Genomic DNA, 19,304 nt, shown 5'->3' on the forward strand with positions numbered 1-19,304 from the left:
AAATAAGTTTAAAGGAGATGAATATTATGAAGTAGATGACATCTATATCTAACACAGAACAATAATATTAATATTTCTGTGTTTTATATTTTCTCGATAGAATCTGAATTTTGACAGATTATGAAGGGAGTGTCAGCATTTCTAAATGAGAATGAAGTAGTTGGTCATATTTTAGAGGAACATATATTGTTACCTCTTTTTTAGATATGGTAGTAGAGGAAAATAGGATTGATAATGCCAGCTTTATGTACTTATTTATGTAGATTTTACAGAGATGTAAATAGGGGACCTAAACATCTAGTTTAGCAACTTAACCGTTAAAAAATTTTTAGTAGCTGTCCTACTGAGTACTTGTCCAGTGGCATATGCATGAGAACCATTACTAATGCAGTACTTCTCACGGCGATTCTTTCCTCCTTTTAACATAGTTGCTGTTGTTGCTATTACTTAACTTGAAAAGGAAGTTTTAGGTTGAAAAAGCACAGTCTGTTTCTGGAAGTTTCTGATTTTCTTGTTAGGGAATATGCTTTTAGCCTATATGCGTAAGACATTATACATCTTAACATCTCTTTGGTTGATTTCTTTTGACTGTACCTTTCTGGGCATATGGCAAAATAACTAGACAATAGTAGGTATAAGTAGCTGAAAATGCCATCACAGGAGAGCTGGTGGGCTGACATTTGGTGCACATTTTCTCTTCAGTAGCCCCTTTAATCCATGGGAAAGTAGCTTTGCCATGGCTGTCCTTATGAGGTTGTTCCAAGGACTGATAACATGGAGCATCATGGTGCACGGGGAGAAAATGAGTCCTTTGGTACCATAGCAGAGATAGCCAATGAAAGTTTTACTGAATACTCAGGGGTGCCCTGCTTTTGCTTTGGAAGATAATAGTTAAGACTTATTTAAGGGTACAGTAAAATTCCTGTATCTCTTCCAGCCCCCCCCCCACTACATTTTAAATTTATTGGGTAAAATTAAAAATTCTGATTCTGAGAACCGGGTTAGTTTGTATTTGAGGGAAATTTAGCCTTTTATATTTTCAAAAAAATTTTTTTGGAAAATGTTTTAAAATTTTCAAAAACTTTTTTTTTGCAAAAATGAAATGGGTTCTAGTGGGTAAGATTACTTTATTATTATTTTTTTCATTTATTTATTTCTGAGGGACAGAGTGAGACAGAGTGTGAGTGGAGGAGGGGCAGAGAGAGGAGACACAGAATCTGAAGTAGGCTCCGGGCTCTGAGCAAGCATTCAGCACAGAGCCCGATGCGGGGCTTGAACCCACCAACTGTGAGCTCATGACCCGAGCCGAAGTTGGACACTTTGACTGAGCCACCCAGGTGCTCCAAGATTACTTAATTTAATTCTTTAAATTTTCTTATTGAGATTTTATGCCTTAATTTCATTGTTTTGGCTAACCCCATGGTAATATTAAATTATTGCAAGAACTTAACATTTGCGTTTTATGTTATCTTTAGCGGAATTTTTACCTGAGGTTTTTGACCAGTAGTAAAATCGGTTGTTTTTTTTTTTTAATAAATTTTCTAAATGAGAAGATTTCCATTAGTAAATAGGTAGAATATTATACCTTGCACTCTATCCTTTAGGGACATATTTAGATTTCTTTGCACCAAGAAGTACAGCTCTGAGAGAACCATCTGATTTTAATTCTGCTAATGGCAAAAGTAAACTTTTAGTCCCTCTACTGGTTGCCTTTGATGTAGCAGAACCTAATATTACTATTTTTTTGGAGATCTTGTAACTAAGGTAAAAGCTATTTATAACTTTATGACCAAGGTGAATTTTGTGGTCTATTTTAATATGGACTGTCCCCAAATTGAGTGACTTCATAAACATACAAGGAATAAAAATGTAAAGATTTGGGAATTACTGAACTGCATTGGCTTGGCAACAGATAGTTAATGACATTAGAAGTCACAACTTTTGACCTTTGAAATGTTAAATTATTTTATGTAACACATGAAAATTGTCTCATGATACTGGTAGACAACCAGAAATGTGCTTTAATTTACTGGGTAAAAATGTGTGAGAAAGATGCCAGTTATTTCCTGTGCTTCTGCCAAGCATAAATGCACTTGCACAGGCGGGGGAGGAGCAGTGTAAACTGTATAGAAAAAATCTGTCTTGGAGCAACATCATCTGATCATTTGTTGCAGGTGATTTAGAAATTTATGCTTAAATAAATTTATTCTAACATTTATATTTCTATATAGAGGTAGGGATAATTTGTTCCTCAAGAAATAAAAACTGTCCTCTTGTATATATGTGCAGTAAGTCATTATTATTCTAATTTTTATCATGACTAATCCTATTGTCTTTTTTAGTGTGATTCTTGAAGGGATCTTAGCCATGTTAGGGTTAAATAATTAAATAATTATTTTATTAAATTATTTTATTAAATAACTTATTAAATAATTAAATAATTAGCCATGTTAGGGTTAAATAAATAGGTGAAATGAGGGTGGTCATATTTTTCTTTACTTTTTTCTACCTTTGATCTTTATCTCAATTTTCCAAAATTTAAAGTCATTAAAGATCTTAATATTGTTTTACCTTGGGTTTGTACCTATGCTCTCTGAAAGTTGGTTGATGTTCGTTTTCAAAAGTAAACATTCCATTTTGTTTACATTGTATTTTGTTGCAGTGTGTTTTTGTTGGGGAGAGGTATGTTGATTTATATATAGAAAATTTAGGGCTACCAGGGTGGCTCAGTCGGTTGAGTGTCTGACTCTTGGTTTTGGCTCAGGTCATGATCCCAGGGTTGTGGGATCAGGCTCTGTGCTAAGTGTGGAGACTACTTGTGATTCTCTCTTTTCTCTCTTAATTACCCTCTGCTCCTATCCCCGGCTCATGGTCTCTTGGTGTCTCTCTCTCTCTAAAAAAAAAAAATTTTTTTTTTTTGTGGGTGAGAAATCACAAAACAACAGGAAACCAAGTAAAGGAATAGCTCCACTGTAGTTAATTTTGCTGTAGATAGAATATATTAAATAAAACCAAACTGATTGTAACGCTATTCATTATTCTGTGAACATGGCACAGTCTAGGTTCGTGTAGAACTGTATGCAAGAGGATTTAGTTGCTACCAACAGGACTTTTAGATGCTGTGGAAAGACCATGATATTTAGAACTGGAATAAGGTTCTGGCTTTGCTAGTTACCAGCTGGGTAACTTTGGATTATATTATTTAATCTTGTGAATATTTTACTGTACCATGTTTTTAGGGTTAAATGAGATCATGTGACTTTTATTATTATCAAGTACCTGATTATTAGTAATTTCAGGTATAGTCGCTGTGGAGAGTACTATGTATATGACTCCAGTAAAGTTTCAACTAAAAGTTGGTTATCAAGGAAAGAGTCACTTATATTTTGATGTTTTAATTTAGCTTACATTTTAACTCAAAGGCTTTGCTGAATTATAATACATTTTAACTTGATTTTTAGATATGATGGTCCTCAAAGTATGTACTGGTTTTTGGATGCATATCACCATTCATAAAGTTCATTACGTCATAGATCATTGTTCTTTAATTACAAATGTAACCGACTGGCCTCTGAAGGATAATTCACAGTGTGCTTATACAGGAATAAAAATTGATGTCAGACTTTCATTCAGAAAATATAGAAGAAAATTTGAGTTAGGTGTAGAGGTGCTACAGAAGCACTGTTCCAATTATTTGGTCCACGTAGTTGTAGGTTAAGGGTAGAAGCAAGATAAAATAATTCTGAAGCTATCAGGATATCTTGGCCTTCTTTATCTCCCTTTGCCAATTTTTGATCTATCGTGGTATTTGTAGAGACCAGGAGAAGAGAGTTCTATGTACATAGGTACATTTATTATTGGTGAGATTGGATTATCAGGCACCTGACACGATGCTTGTCGTATGGCAGCCACTGAGTAAACATTTGAGTGACAAACATGAGTAAATGGAGAGTGGATGGCTAGACTGACACAGGACAGAGGCAGTGTACCCTTGTATCCTAGCAAATTCACGAGTTGTTATGTGTTAAGCTAGGGAAGCACTCATTTATATTGAGATATAGGTAAAGTATCTATATCTTCTTTCAAAGCTTGCTGAAGTTTGAAAAATTCTCAGTGGTTCCATGAACTTGGGCAGGTTTGTATTAAACCTCAGTCAGTGAATCAATGAGTATTTTAAGTGCCCAGTGCTTAAATATTTTGTGCTCAGTGCTGAGGAAGAAATAATGACATGCCCCTTGACTTCAGTTTACTCAGAATCAGGAAGCAATGATGAACAATACAAGACGGTGTATTTTTTTAAAAAACTATGGTAAATACACATAACAATTTACCATCTTAACCGTTTTTAAGTGTGGAATTTAGTAGTGTTAAGTATATTCACATTGTTGTGCAAGGTGTTGTATATTTAAATTAAAAATAATTTGAGAAGGAGAGAGGTTAAATGCAGGGAAGTAGTATTCAAAATGTACTCCATGGGGACGCCTGGGTGGCTCAGTTGGTTAAGCATTTGACTCTTGATCTCAGCTCAGGCCTTAATCTCAGGGTTGTGAGTTCAAACCCTGTGTTAGTCTCCACATTGGGCATGGAGTGTACTTAAAAAAAAGAGACAAAATGTACTCCATGACACCACTCCAAATCCAGTTTTATTTGAAGAAAAATTCTATGTATCTATATTTTTATTAAGTTTGAAAACTGCCACTATTAGAATTTGGAGAGGGAGAACGATAAATTATTTAAGGGCAGGCTAATCAGGGAAGGCTTCATGGAAGAAGAGGACTTAAACTGGGCCTTAAAGAAAAATTCGGAATTGAGTGGGTTGTGGGCAGGGAAAAGGGAAGACATTCTACGAGAGGGAACCAGGTGAAGTTCAGCAGTGACAATGAACATGGCCTGTTTATAGATCTATCAGAAGACTTACATTATTAGAATTTATTATTTATGTTGGGGGTGAATGGTGTGACAGGTAGTATAGTGTAATGTTTCTCCAAATGTATTCCACTTACCATGAATGTTGTGGAGAAGGAAGGGAAGGTAAATTCATGTTTGTTTGTTTTTTTAATCCCCTGCAAGTCTTCTGTAACATTTGGATGCTTCTATGCACTCGAAATCCTCTAAAAGTTATAGCCAACATATTTTAATTTGACCAGAGGTTGCTTTCCCCATTTGGAATCATTATTTCCTGGACACCTGTTTGAAAAATGTATATACCACCTGCAAGTTGTATGACTTGATCAAGAAATTTAAACTGCCAAATCTCCCCTTCCCACTTTATGAAGATCAGTTAAAATCACAGTGTATGTGAAGTGTTTGTAAATACATTTAACAAATAGAGTATGTGCTGTAATATGCTAGTGACTGAGAGCTATATAAGCGTAAGGGAAGTTTATTGAACTATAGAATGTTACATGCATATAACCCTTCTACATCCTTGCTATTCCAAATATGGTTTGTGGACATTAGCATCTCCTACATTGCAGTCTTGTTAGAAATGTGGAACCTTAGGGGTGCCTGGTGCCGGTTAAGCGTCTGACTTCGGCTCGGATCATGATATCTCGGTTCGAGTGTTGGAGCCCTGTGTTGGGCTCTGTGCTGACAGAACAGATTCTGCTTCAGATTCTTGTCTCTCTCTGCCCCTCCCCTGCTCACTCTCTGTCTCTCAAATATAAACAAACATTAGAAAACAAAATGTGAAACCTACTGAACCAGACCTACTGAATTAGAACATGCATTTTATCAAGATCAAAGTGATTCATATACACATTAAAATTTGTCATATGCTGTTCTGCATCATATCCAGCAAAACTTCATTCCATCCTTTCTTGAATGTGTTAATGGCAGAGAATTTGATAATTTTCAAACACAAGGTTTACTGTCTTGAAATTCTAGCCTTTGGTCATAATTTTGTCTTAAATGTGCCTTAATATCTTAAATGAGAGCCATTTATATGTAAAAGATAAGTTTATGTTTATCTGATTCCCTCATAGAATGTGTCCCTTAAAATTGATCATCATACTGAGTAACTTGGCCAGAGATTTGAGTGGAAGTTACCGAAGTTCTTTCACTTTATATATGGAGCATTTGAGAGTTTTGTGTCACTTGTCTTCCATTGCCTCTGTCACTGTTGTTTTTGTACCTTCTCTTGCCGAGCAATTTAAGTAACCATCCTTCTTAATTTTTCATATTGGGCTATCATTAAATTTCACTAACCTTAGAGTAGCCCTTGTGTTCCCATGGAACCAGATTTTAGAGCTCTTCCATGCATATATCCAGTCACTTGGTTAGATGTTTTGCTTACAGGCATAAATTACATTGCATTGTTATCTTCATGTACTATGTTGCCTTTCTCTTTAACAAGTTTTTCAGAAAAATACTGTCTTTTAATTTTGAATATCTAAATAAGATTATTAGAATTGAGCTATAGAGTTCCTTTTTAAAAATTAAGTACTTTTAGTTATTTAAGTATAAATGCTCACTGTAAAAAATTAAAATGATAGAAAAATGTAGAAAGAAGTGAAAAGTCTAACTTTTCCTCTACCTAATCCCATTTCTTTAAGGTTAACTTCTGTTTAGTGCATGTTTCTTTCTGAACCTTTTTTTAATGTACAAAAGGTATATATATACAGTATATGAAACTTAATAACAAGAAAAGTGGATTTATACAGTGTTCTAAGAATTGGCTCTTTACTCAGAAAAGTTAAGCTGATGTCTAGACCTTAATGTAATTAATGTGTTTTTGACTTTAGGGACGAAACCCTTTTTTTTTGGAGCCAGCAATAATTATTACAATTACTGATGGGAGCAAGCTGACTACTACCAGTGGAGTCCAGGATGAGGTAAGTTATATTCCTATCAGCATAGATTATGCAATTGCAGTTGAAAAATTATTATTTGTATATGTACTGTAGGGTACTGAACACCTTAAATAGGTTTGATTATTTGATGTGGTCTAGAGTCACTTGTCTCCTAGGACTTAACCTACCTTCTCTGTTCATAGCAGTGATCTCCAGATTTTCTTGAATAGGAATTTCTGTGAAAAACTTTGAGCCTCCCTCCATTCTCCAACTCCACATGTATTTTTGAGTTTATGTGAGGGTGACAGTGTCAGTTCATACAGTAAATTTAGTGAAAATGAAATCTTATTTTCAGGTTGAAAAAAATAGGCACAGCACGCTAATAATTTCTTCCATATCTCAGTGGATTGTCATGTGCACTCTACTGTGGAGACTTCTAGACTAGACTAGAGCAAAGCCAAGAGGAGTTTAAGACTAGGAAAACTGAAGGTTTTTAGACACTTTTATTCAAGTCATGACTTAAAGCTAGCCTCACCTATTCTCTGCTAGCATTCTTTATGCAGAATTGGTTGCGTGTGGTATGATAGAGTGGCTACAATAGACTTATTTTAACTTTAAGCTGTTTTTACTGTAGTATTTGATATAGTTGACCCTTGAACTGTGTGGGGGTTCGGATTGTCGACTCCCTTGTGGTTAAAAATTCGTGTATAGCTTTTGACTGCCCCAAAACTTAACTATTCATAGTCTGCTGTTCATGGGAAGCTTTACCAATAGCATAAACAGTCGATTAATCCATATTTTATATGTTATATGCATTATATACTGTATTCTTAATAATAAAGTAAGCTAGAGAAAAGAAATGTTATTAGGAAAATCATAAGGAAGACAAAATACATTTATAGTGCTGTACTGTGTTTATTGAGAAAAATCTGTATACAAGTGGATGTTGCAGTTCAAATTTGTGTTCAAGGAGCAACTGTATTTGTTTTTCAGAATATATTGATATATATGGGAGGTGTTTTAGACTACTTTTTTTTTTTTTTACTGTTTGCATTTGCTTTAGAATCTTAATTCTTGTATTTACAAAGGGTTTAATTAAGTAGGAAGAGTATAGTTTTTAAGTTTAGTAATTTTTAGAAATACTTTCATTCGTGTGATGTTGTGGAATGTCACTTGGACACGGAGTCAGGATGCGTGCGTTCTGGTCTTTGTTCGGTTACTTTCTAGCAGTGAACTTTGTACCAGTTACCTAACTTCTCCAATACGCTTTCCTTGTCCATGAAATAAGTTGGCAGTTCTTGCCTTACATCATAGTTTTGTTGGAAGACTGAAATGAAATAATATAGGTCAAAGTGCTTGCTGGGCTCTAAAGCAATGAGCGTAGTATTGTTCTATCATGAAACAATGGAACCAGTAGAGTTGTCTTTGCCTGATCTTGAGTTGTGTGGAAGAGAACCAGAATTGTTTTGTTTGAGCAGTTAATGTTAAAGGGAATTTAGGATATAATTCATAGAGATAGAACTGAAAATTTTAGGCAGATTAAAATTCATATGAAATAATTTATAGTCTATACATAATTAGTAGCATTGGAATGCTACATAGCTGAACCTAGTGGGTTTTTGGACTTTATTGAACTAGGTTGACATGCATAGCCAATTATGTCCTGCCACTATCAGGACCCAGATGGATATTAATTATATATATGAACAAGGAGTAGAAATGTTGCTTAACTTTAAATTTGAAACTTTGAAGTTGATTTTTCCCACTTTACTCTCCTTTTGAAAAATTTGAGAGGAAGATTTAGGTATCAATAATCAAATCGGAGGTATTATTAGAACCCATAGTAATTTCTTCAACTTTATTTTATATCAATTAAGTCTTCTGGTGGTTTGTTTGTTTCCTTCCTTAATGATTTTGATTTATAGTTGTGATGGCTGACAAAATATTTCTATTTTTTGTAAAATATTCCTACATGTAAGATTATTCATTCAGGATGCTCTGTCTTGCTGCCTTTGTAGAAATGTCCTTTGGGGTACAATATATTTTGTTCCTATATAACTGGATTCGTCATGTTTATAATATTTGTTTTGTAGGACCTCCTTTAACTTTTAAACATATTTTGAAGTATAAATGGATATTAGAATTGCTCATCTTTCTTCCCAGGTTTTTGGGAGGGATATTGGAGAAATGGGACTGTGTGCTTAAAGTAATCTAAAACTACCTGGCAAGTAAGATTGGGAAGATTTTCTTGTGGGCAAGCATCTTCCATTTTAGTTCTCTTGTAGCTTCTATGATAGTTAGCCTAGTACTGTGAACAGAGTTGATATTAAAAAATATTGATTATAGATACTATGGTATGAGTTTGGTAGTCCTCAAGATGAAAATTACTATTATTTATCAGAGGCAGAAGATTCATTTGTTTTAAGGCAAAGGTTTATTTTGCTAATGTATTTGGAACATAGGTCTGTGAGTTGTTTTGGTTTTCAAGGTTAGGAATGTTTTTGATCCTTTGAACATTTGGTTCTTAATGTCTCAACAAGACTCCTCTTGTGGGGCAGAGAGAATGTACCCCAGATGTGCGTATAGTTGAAACGTAATTTTTGCTAAAATATTGGGAAATGTTGGTCTGTTCTAGCCCAAGTAATTAAATTATGTGTTTCATTTTAAGGAGTCTTTCAATTAATAAAAAGTATAAAGATGCTTTTTGTTTGCTTGTGTGTGTGTGTGTGTGTGTGTGTGTGTGTCTGTCTGTGAGCGCGCATGCACGTGTGCACATGCGTGCTACATGTGATCTATGTTGTCATAATTTCTATTAGACAATGAGAAACAGAATTTTGTCTTTTGTCTCTTCCTCTTCAGATCTCTGAACCTTTGCTTTTGGCAAAACTTGATTCTTTTTTAGATTTATTGAATGAGTGAATATATCAGTGATTTCTACGCTTGTGTATATATAATTTTTGATTGCCTGTGGCTGCTATTAATGTGACCTGTTACTATTTATGGAGTTGTGCGTCCCACCTGACTGATATCCTCTGCTCAAAAGAGTTATACTATCTCACATGGGGTATTATATTTGATCTGTTGATGTTATTTTTCAGGAATACGTGTTTCTGCTGCTTTGAAATCATCCTTATGGCGTATAAGACGACTTAGAGCTCGTGTAGTCTTTTTATTTTACAAATGAGGATATTGAGATCCAGGGAGACAAAGTGATTTGCTCAAGGTTATAACATTTTTTATTGCCAAAATCTGGATTAGAATTGATGTATAAATTCCAAAGACATCCCAGCCCCTCCAGACCAGTGCTTTTTTTCTGTTAATCCTGCCTCTATATTTGATTTGTTTTTTTGTTTTGTCCTAAAATTTATCTTCTGTTTACCTGATTTCCTGTTTGTCTACTTCACCTTTCTATACAATTGTGATGTAGACATTATGTTCTTGTTCACTCAGTGCTCATTGAATGACTCTTATGACCAGGGCATTCATTTCTAGGCAATGAGGATACAAAAGATGAACAGGGTAGATCTTTGGTTCTTAAGTTTACAGTCTTATGGGGGGAGATTACTCATTAAATAGTTTTATTAAATAGAGATATATACTAAGTGGGAGCACTAAAGAGGGAGGGGAGTGTTAATATGACCTGTTTTGTGTATGTGTTAAACCCTGTGTACTGTGAATTTTTATCATCATTTAAATTTTCATTGAATTCAAGGGTCTTGTGGATGATTTAGTATTAGGATGTGACTCTTAGCTTGTATCTGAAATTATTATAAAGAAGCCTGGTATAAAGTTGTTTTGAGCCTAGAAAATAGTTAATAGAAAAACTTGGTGTCATATTGTCTCTTGACCTGGCTAAGTTTGTTGAGGACAGAATGACCCAATTTCTTATAACTTATTTGTCAAAATCATATAGGGATACCATTTCCTCTGTGATAGTTCATCACTTAGCAGTGTGTTAGGAGTTAGGAGACTAATGGTTTTGTATTGCAGACAAAAATCTTGAGCTGTATGTGATCGTTTTACCTTATTTCATGACTTTAATTGTCTTTTGGCTTCATTTAATGAAAGTCCAGGTTATTGTCTGATGTGTCATGAGTGTGTTTCTAGTGTAGTACTTCTGAATAACTCTCTAGACTTAGTGACTGTTGTGTTGGACGAGTATGTGTGTATTTTTTGCCTCTTTTTTTTTTCTTTTTAAGTGTAGCTATTTGATAAAATCGGTTCACAATATTTTCACTTTTGAGGAGTGAGTTAGATAGGATTTTGAATTCTGATACTCAAGAAAACTGTATTGCTTAGCCTCGTAGTAGTATTCTTTGATGTTGATAAGTGTACATACTAATGGCCACAGTACTGGCCATTAGTTTCATTCATTATGTTTAGTACTGATGTATCAGGTGTTTTGGTAGAATCACAAAATCAGAATTATTGAAAAAATTTCGTTCTGTTTTTAATTTCCTGCAAAGATCCTCCCTAGCACTGTTTTGCAATGGAAAACTATTCTTACTATGATTCCAGGAACACATGGCTAACTATATTGCTCAATAAAGTAGTCAGAAGAAATCCTGCCAGTACCTTCTTGGCGATGAATGACATTCCAGGGTAGTGTAGTAGTTATTTTTCTCTTCCTTGAAAGTGCTAATAGTAGTATTATCTTTCAAATATTGAGATTTCTATATGCCGAAGAATGTTTCTGCATCTCTTTATCAATGTTGTGATTGCCCTGGAGGCTAACGTTTTAGAGAAGATACTTGCAGTAAAAAATAAAATGTTGGCTTTTGACATTAAAAGTTTTGCCTTCTTGGGGCTACTGGGTGGCCCAGTTGGTTAAGCGTCCAACTTCGGCTCAGGTTGTGATCTCACAGTTCGTGAGTTTGAGCCCCGCATTGGGCTCTGTGCTGACAGCTCATCAGAGCCTGGAGCCTGCTTCGGATTCTGTGTCTCCCTCTCTCTCTGCCCCTCCCCCGCTCATGCTCTGTCTCTCTCTCTCTCTCTCTCTCTCTCTCTTTCAAAAATAAATAAACATTAAAAAAAAAAAGTTTTGCCTTCTTATGACTTTCCCAGCTATTTATTTATTTATTTATTTATTTATTTATTTATTTATGTGTCTCCCTCTCTCTCTGCCCCTCCCCCGCTCATGCTCTGTCTCTCTCTCTCTCTCTCTCTCTCTCTCTCTCTTTCAAAAATAAATAAACATTAAAAAAAAAAGTTTTGCCTTCTTATGACTTTCCCAGCTTTTTATTTATTTATTTATTTGTTTGTTTGTTTGTTTGTGGGACAGAGAGAGACAGAGCATGAACGGGGGAGGGGCAGAGAGAGAGGGAGACACAGAATCGGAAACAGGCTCCAGGCTCCGAGCCATCAGCCCAGAACCTGACGCTGGGCTCGAACTCACGGACCGTGAGATCGTGACCTGGCTGAAGTCGGACGCTCAACCGACTGCGCCACCCAGGCGCCCCACCAGCTTTTTAAGACAAACTAGGACAACTACTTTTATAACTTCCTGGCAAATGTTCAGAAAGGGCTTCTGTAGAAAGAGAATGTCTGAGTAATCTCAGCTCTGTGTTGAAGTGGCTACAGATTAGGTAGGGTCTTATCTTTCAACTTGTCAGTTCTCAAAAGCTGATGCAGAAGTCCCCTCAGCCTTTGAGAGGTGGATTAGTGTTAGTGATTTTTCTGGATCATTCTTTGTAATGTAAATGGTTTTACCTTTTATAAGGATAATCTTTAGGATCTATAATTATGGTTTATTTAACTCTTTGTGATCTGTACTGATCAAGACAATCCAGAATTTTTTGAGTTTTTTCTTGTACCTGAAGTAATTCTGAAATCTCATCTCTCCTGCCATAAATGTTTTTATTTTAGTAAAGTCCCTAAAAATGTGTTAAAAACTATTTAAAAAAATTTTTTAATGTTTATTTATTTTTGAGAGAGAGAGAGTGTGAGTGGGGTAGATGCAAAGAGAGAGGGAGACACAGAATCTGAAGCAGGCTCCAGGCACTGAGCTGTCAACACAGAGCCTAATGCGGGGCTCAAACTCACGAACCGTGAGATCATGACCTGAGCTGAAGTTGGATGCTTAACGGACTGAGCCACCCAGGTGCCCCGTGTCAAAACTATTTTAATTATATCAGTCAAGACTTTTAATACATATTTAAAATAGTTGTTTTTTTCCCCAGTACACTTAGAATTTTGGAGCAACTTTTTCGTTCTTTTTTCTTTTTAAAAAAACCTCTAAGAAATCTTGAGGAATGTCATTGTAGTATCATAGAATGTACCCAAAGGATCTGTGTGTAAATGCATTTTTTTGAGTTTTCATTCATCCCTTAGCAGTGATGCCTCTTACTGATTTCTAGGGACTCAGTAATTTGTGTCTTAGTAGTTTGTGATTTAAATGTTCTAAACATATGTATAACATTACTGTATATGTTAGTCTCTATCAATTCAACTTTCTAAGGACATTTAATAAGAATTTGTTGGATACAGATCATTTGTATTTTCTTTTTATACCCATATTTTTGGCCCTATTCTCTCAACTCCTGGATTTATTATTCCTAGTGTGCTATAGAAATGTATATACATCTGTAATTGAAAACTGAAAATATGTAAATGGTAATATGTATATGTGTATATAATATATAAAAATATTATATATACATTTATATACATATATAAACAAAATATATGTTTATTGAAAATATGTAAATTATAATACAAATTTATAATAGAAGTTGATGAAATGTTTCAATTCGATAACCTATAGTGAATTTCAGCAACACATTTACAGTACTCTTATTGAATATATCTTTTTTCAAGGGCACGTGGAAAGAAAAACCCTTTAAGGATGGATTGCCCCTAGCCAAACATTTCAATAGAATAATTTTTTTTAAATACTGGCTTATCACTCTTTAATGAAGCTGTATGGCTATAATAAGTAATCTATTATCTAGAATTCTGTGTAAGATATATCAAAATAATTTTTATTCAGCAGGTGAGGCAGTTTCACCCTGCATTTTATTAGCCTGTCAGAACCAATAAGTAATCAGAGATGCCATACATGTAAGGAAAAATTTACTTAGAGATGTTTCTATTACCCTCTGATTGCAGCTCTTCCATATATAGACTACTATAATGTTTAGAACGTTAGTTTTCAAATGGCTGCATCAAAATCACCTAGGGTATTTTATAAAATATTTATGGCTCAGCTCTAATTCTGAAAATTTTAGTTTAGTTGATCGTGACAGGAACCTGGGAATCTGTATTTTTGAAAATGTCCCAGTTGATTCTGATACACATATTTGAAAACCATAGTTTTAGAATACAATATAATTACAAATATGTATTTTAAACTATAAAAAACACATTTGAAAGTGAACAACTTTAACAAAACACCTTCACCATTTTTGACTTACAATGCTAGCAAAATATTTTAAGATAAAAATTAATTGTTGACCTTTGGAATTGTTAAACTTGGGAATGGGCTTCCTGGGAATATGGACTAGGTCTTCTGTGAATATTTTTTACTGTGTTTGATATGATTTAGAATTGATTATTGGATAGCCCTGAAATACTAACATGTGTGCTGACCACAGTCAGTCTATAATTACTGCATTTGTGGTATGCCGAGTTTGAAGAGGGCTTTTAGACCCCGAATATGAGATGAGGTAGGAAAGGAGAGGATAAGAAAAAAGGAGTAATTAATTCATATTATCTGTCATGTGCTTGCTATCACTGGCTTAAGGAGTTTTTATTCAAAGGACTGCATAGTATTCTGTTATCCTTATTGTGCTTTAATTCCTGGTTTGGATATTCATAGCTAGCATTATTAATATATATATATATATATGTAAATATATATTTATTTTAATATGGATGGATATATATATATATCCATCCATACACACACACACACACACACACACACACACACACACACTTAGATGAGGGCAATTTATAAAGAATTGGTGATAGTTACACTTAATTTTTGCTTTCTAGAGAGTTCCTGCTAAAATACCCTTCTCTAATGAATTGTTCTGATTTTCAATTCTTAAAGTATATTTTAGATTAGTTCATCAGTAATTGTGTGTGTGTGGGTGTGGGTGTGGTATAGTAACTTTGCTTGTGTACAAGAATAGTGGCACACCATACATTTATATTTAGTACTACTATTTTCTAGGTATTGGGGACACAAAGATGAAATTAAGCAAGGCTCTTGCCTCCAGAAGACATATTTGAAGATAGGCAAGGAAATAAACATTTGTAACACACTGAGATAAATCTCATGGCAGAAATAAAAGCTTTTGAGAGAGCATAAACAGGGGAACTAGGTTATGAGAGATGAGTAAGGAATTGAGCCATGATATTTCAAGAGGAGGGAATAGTGTGTGAAAGTATGAAGGCATGAAAACAGTATATGGAGAGACTTGAAATTATATGAGTGGAGTATAGAAAGCATAGGCAAGAGAACTGGTTCCTTGAAATGTAGGTAGAGGCCAGAAGAACCCCCTAAGGAGACTAGACATCATTCTGTTAACATTTGTAGAGGAAGTATTGGAGGTGTTGAGCAGCAATGGAGTCTCATGATCAGATTTGCATTTTAGTAAGCTTACTCTGCCTGCAGGGGTGAAAGAAGATAGGTTGAAGGATGGTAAACTGGGAAGAATTAACAAACGACATGAAATAATCCAGGAGAAACATGGGGTGTGCTAAAACTAAGCCAGTGCTGGATAGAAGGGCAGAAATGTGAGAGATTTGATGGGTATGCTAACTAGGCAGGTCTTCAGAGATGGTAAAGTAGGAGAAAAAAAATCAGCCTTTGAAAGGGATTCTGAACCAGGGTCCATGCTTGGGCTTTAGAGGGTTCTGTGAATTGCCTGAAAACATACTAGACATTGTCCATTTGTGCAATTATCCACATTTTTCTGGGGGACAGAGGTCTGTAGCTTTAACCATATTCTCAAACAAGTAAAAAAAAAAAAATACAGACTGCCTAGTTGTATTTCAGAGTTTCCAACTTGAGATCTGTGTGGATGTTGTTAGTGTTAACTGAAATGGGGATATTGGATATATAGTAGAAAGGAATATAAAATAATTGTTTGGTAAAATATCTTAAGGGTACCAATATTTTAAAGGAGTTACAAGCCAACTTTTAAAACAATAGTTCAAAGACTTTTTCTTGCCTTTTAACATTATGTCCTAAGAAAAGTATTTTGTATTTAAAAACAAAGAAATAAGCAGAATTTATCTCTAAATTTTGATAGAGTTTGTATTTTGAAGCAGATTAAATAAGTAAATCTTAAGTCATTTTATTACTTATTTATCAGGTCCTTAAGTTTTTAAATTTAAGTCATAGTGATATGAACATTTAAAATTGCTTATTTCAAGTAAGTGTGAACATTGAACTTGAGAATGCTGGGAGAACAGCATTGTGTGTGTGAGGACACCTTGTACTAGTGTGAAGTCCACTGAAGAGGATGCAAACCCAGTTTCTTTTCTGTTTATCATTATGTGATTTAAGAATAGTTGTAGATTGGCTTTAACTGCACTGGTAGTTTTCTGCCAATTAAACTCCGTGAAAGTGAGCCTGTTAGATGTATTTTATGCCTCTCTAAGTCAGATTACAGTTTGAGAGCATGAAAAAGTTGAGTATTGGTCTCAATACTGGTGAGGCACAATCCCGTAAGCCATAGGCTGTTAGTTGTTTATAAATACCTTCATTATACTTATTTAGCTGTGTTTCATAAATAGTTATTTTATATAAACCTCCATTTTCAATTGTTCTTTTCAGACGTAATAAAATAGATATAAAATTTTTTAGATTTGTGTATTAGGAATAAACTATGCAGTGACTGGAACTATGGTCTTTACATCAAGGCAAGGCTGCATTTTGATCTAGACAAGGCTGTTTGGTTTATTTTTCCCCACGCTCTGTCTTTTCAGGTTGAATTACTGATTTTTCCCCCTTTGTTTTGTTTGTTGTGGTTTTGATGTTTTTTTTCCTTTCAGCTAAAGGAGCAGCCCAGTGGTTTTCAAGAAGTGCCAAAGTGCACTGACTGTCTCATGATGACTGGTGCCTCAGGGAGGGTCATGATTCCTGGATACAGGATCGACCTGATCCTGGATGTCACTTCAAGCAGTCAGATCGTGGGGAAAAGCCTTGTCTAATGGCTAGCCTTCCTCAAAAGTCTGATGCTAGTCATCTCGGAAGGCCTCAGAAAAAGCCTTAAAGGTGAGCAGAGTAGAGTGTAGTTCTCTCTGGGGGCTGTGACTATTGGTTGGAGAATATGATTCAACATAGAATGACAACCCTAACTTGACAAATCCAGGTTCAACTGGTAAATTAACTTTAGTTTATACATGTGTTGGTGATGATGATCAGACCCCAACTTTTGAGTTGTTAGAAACAAATAACCTCTTAACCTTAAGATCTGTAAGGGGAGGAGTTTGAGATTTCCTGGGCCCTTCAGAACCTTAGGTTAGTATCTGTTGTCTTCAATGTAAGTAGCCTACTATCATAGCTAAGGAACATTTTGGTTATAAAATCAGATAAGTACAGATGGATTAAAAAAATTAGCTAGTGAGGTAATCTCTGAGTTTATATATTTATCATGTGTTAATTTGTATATCATGTATTGATCATGTGTATCAGGCAGTTGGGCTTCAGGATTCTGATGGACAAATTTGCATTTGATTTGTCTGTTATAATTAAGAAAAATTAACTACCTTTGAAGTAGTTTATGTAGTTCATATTCTATTGCATTCAACTTGAAGAATATTAGGACTGTTGCATTATGTGAATAACATTTTTAGACTCAATAAAAAGATCTTTTAGAGATGCATTGAGCATTTTGTTTTGGAAAAAGTTTTGTTCTAGACTTCTTTCTCTGTGCTTTGAAGCACTTACAAAACCCAGTTGTCATATAATAACTTCTTGGTTGCCAGATTTTCAAGTAAACTCTAAAAATTTGTCCTAAGACTCAATAGGGTTTTTATCGATTTATTTATTTTGTTGTTGTTGTTGAGTTGCCTGTATTAGTAAAAATGAAAAAATAATATGGGCATGCACTACCCCCAATGTTTGTACATTTTTATGTTTAGATATTATAAACGTATAAATTATACACATATATATACACACACCTTATATTAATATTAGAAAATATCTACAAAAATAGAAATTTTTAAAGATGAGATGAAAAAACTTATACAAAGGAAATTCTGATATTTTCTTCCCTCACATCATAATGTATACCAGGAGTTTGCAAACTTAAAGGGCCAGGTAGTAAACATTGTAGGCTTTTCAGCCCATATGATCTGTTAAAACTACTCAGTTCTGTTGCTGTAGGGCAGAAACAGCCATAGACAATGTGTTAAACCAGTGAGTGTGGCTGTAGTCAATAAAATTTTATTTGCCAAAACAAACATGGGCTGAATTTGGCTGGTGAGCCATAGTTTGCTGACCTCTGGAGTCTGTCTTGTTTTGTAGACCACTGAATTGTGTTATACTACTTTCAGGTCCTTTTCACCATGAGTTTTAGAGTGTAGTTGATCTTGCTTAATGAGGTGAGCAAAAAATACTAGTGGTCAGAATGTATTGTTTAGTTGAACAAATACTTCTTGAAACCAGTGATATTCAGACAAAAGGTTGGGTGCTAGGAGTATGAGTTTGGTGACAGAGAGGTCAACAGGTCATGGTGTAAGAAGTGAAATGATTACAGCACAAGCTGCTGAGAAAGTGAGGGTGGCGCTGGGAAATGATGTCTGAGGTTGGACTTTGAAAGATTAATTCAAGTTTGTGAAGCAGATGAGTGTAAAAGCATAAAAGGAAGTAGATGAGCATAAGGCATAAAGAGAGGAAGAGAACCTTATACACCTCAGCACTGATAGTTGACAGAATGTTCAGGAAAGAAGCAGCAGGAAATGAGCGTGGACAGATGGCATGGCCCATTTGTGTATGCCCTGCCAAGGAATGTAGACTGTCTTAGAGGTTGATGGTAATAACCATTGAAGAGATTTTGGTACAGGGGAAAGTGATCAGATTTGGATTTTAGAAAGATAGTAGCAGTAGTGTAGAATAAACAAGTTGTAGGTAATGTTGGCACCTTTTTTTTTTTTTTTTAAACCTCCTTATAAAAGACAAAATGGTCTGTGGGTCGTTTTATGCCAGAAATAAAATAAAGGAACTTGGAATAATATTGAGCAATAAAAAGAAATGGAGTACTGACATGCTATATAACATGGACAAACTTCCAAAACATTATGCTAGATGCAAAAGACCACAGATTGTATGATTCCATTTTTATGGATCGTCTATAAAGTAGATTAGTGGTTGCCTGGGGTGGGCTGGGGACTGACTGCAAATGGGGATGAAGGATCTTTCTGAGGTCTGGAAATGTTCTAAAACTGGATAGTAGTGATGGCACACTATGCAAATTTACTAAAAGTAATTGGACACTTTTAAAATGGGTGAATTTTATGGTGGGTAATTATTTTTCAATAAAGTTGTTAAAATAT

The 19,304-nt window shown here is 34.8% G+C and overlaps 1 protein-coding gene across 2 annotated transcripts in view; it reads left to right on the forward strand.

Annotated features, from left to right (window-relative positions):
- INTS6 (integrator complex subunit 6) overlaps positions 1–19,304 on the forward strand; it is a 91,535-nt gene that overhangs the window by 15,737 nt on the left and 56,494 nt on the right. For both annotated transcript variants that reach the window (XM_043578162.1, XM_043578156.1), the window contains one exon: positions 6,744–6,833. In XM_043578162.1, coding sequence (XP_043434097.1) covers positions 6,744–6,833 — 90 coding nt within the window. The remainder of the gene's footprint in view (positions 1–6,743; positions 6,834–19,304) is intronic.

This window comes from Prionailurus bengalensis, chromosome A1 (genome assembly GCF_016509475.1).
Source record: "Prionailurus bengalensis isolate Pbe53 chromosome A1, Fcat_Pben_1.1_paternal_pri, whole genome shotgun sequence".
Lineage (NCBI taxonomy): Eukaryota > Metazoa > Chordata > Mammalia > Carnivora > Felidae > Prionailurus > Prionailurus bengalensis.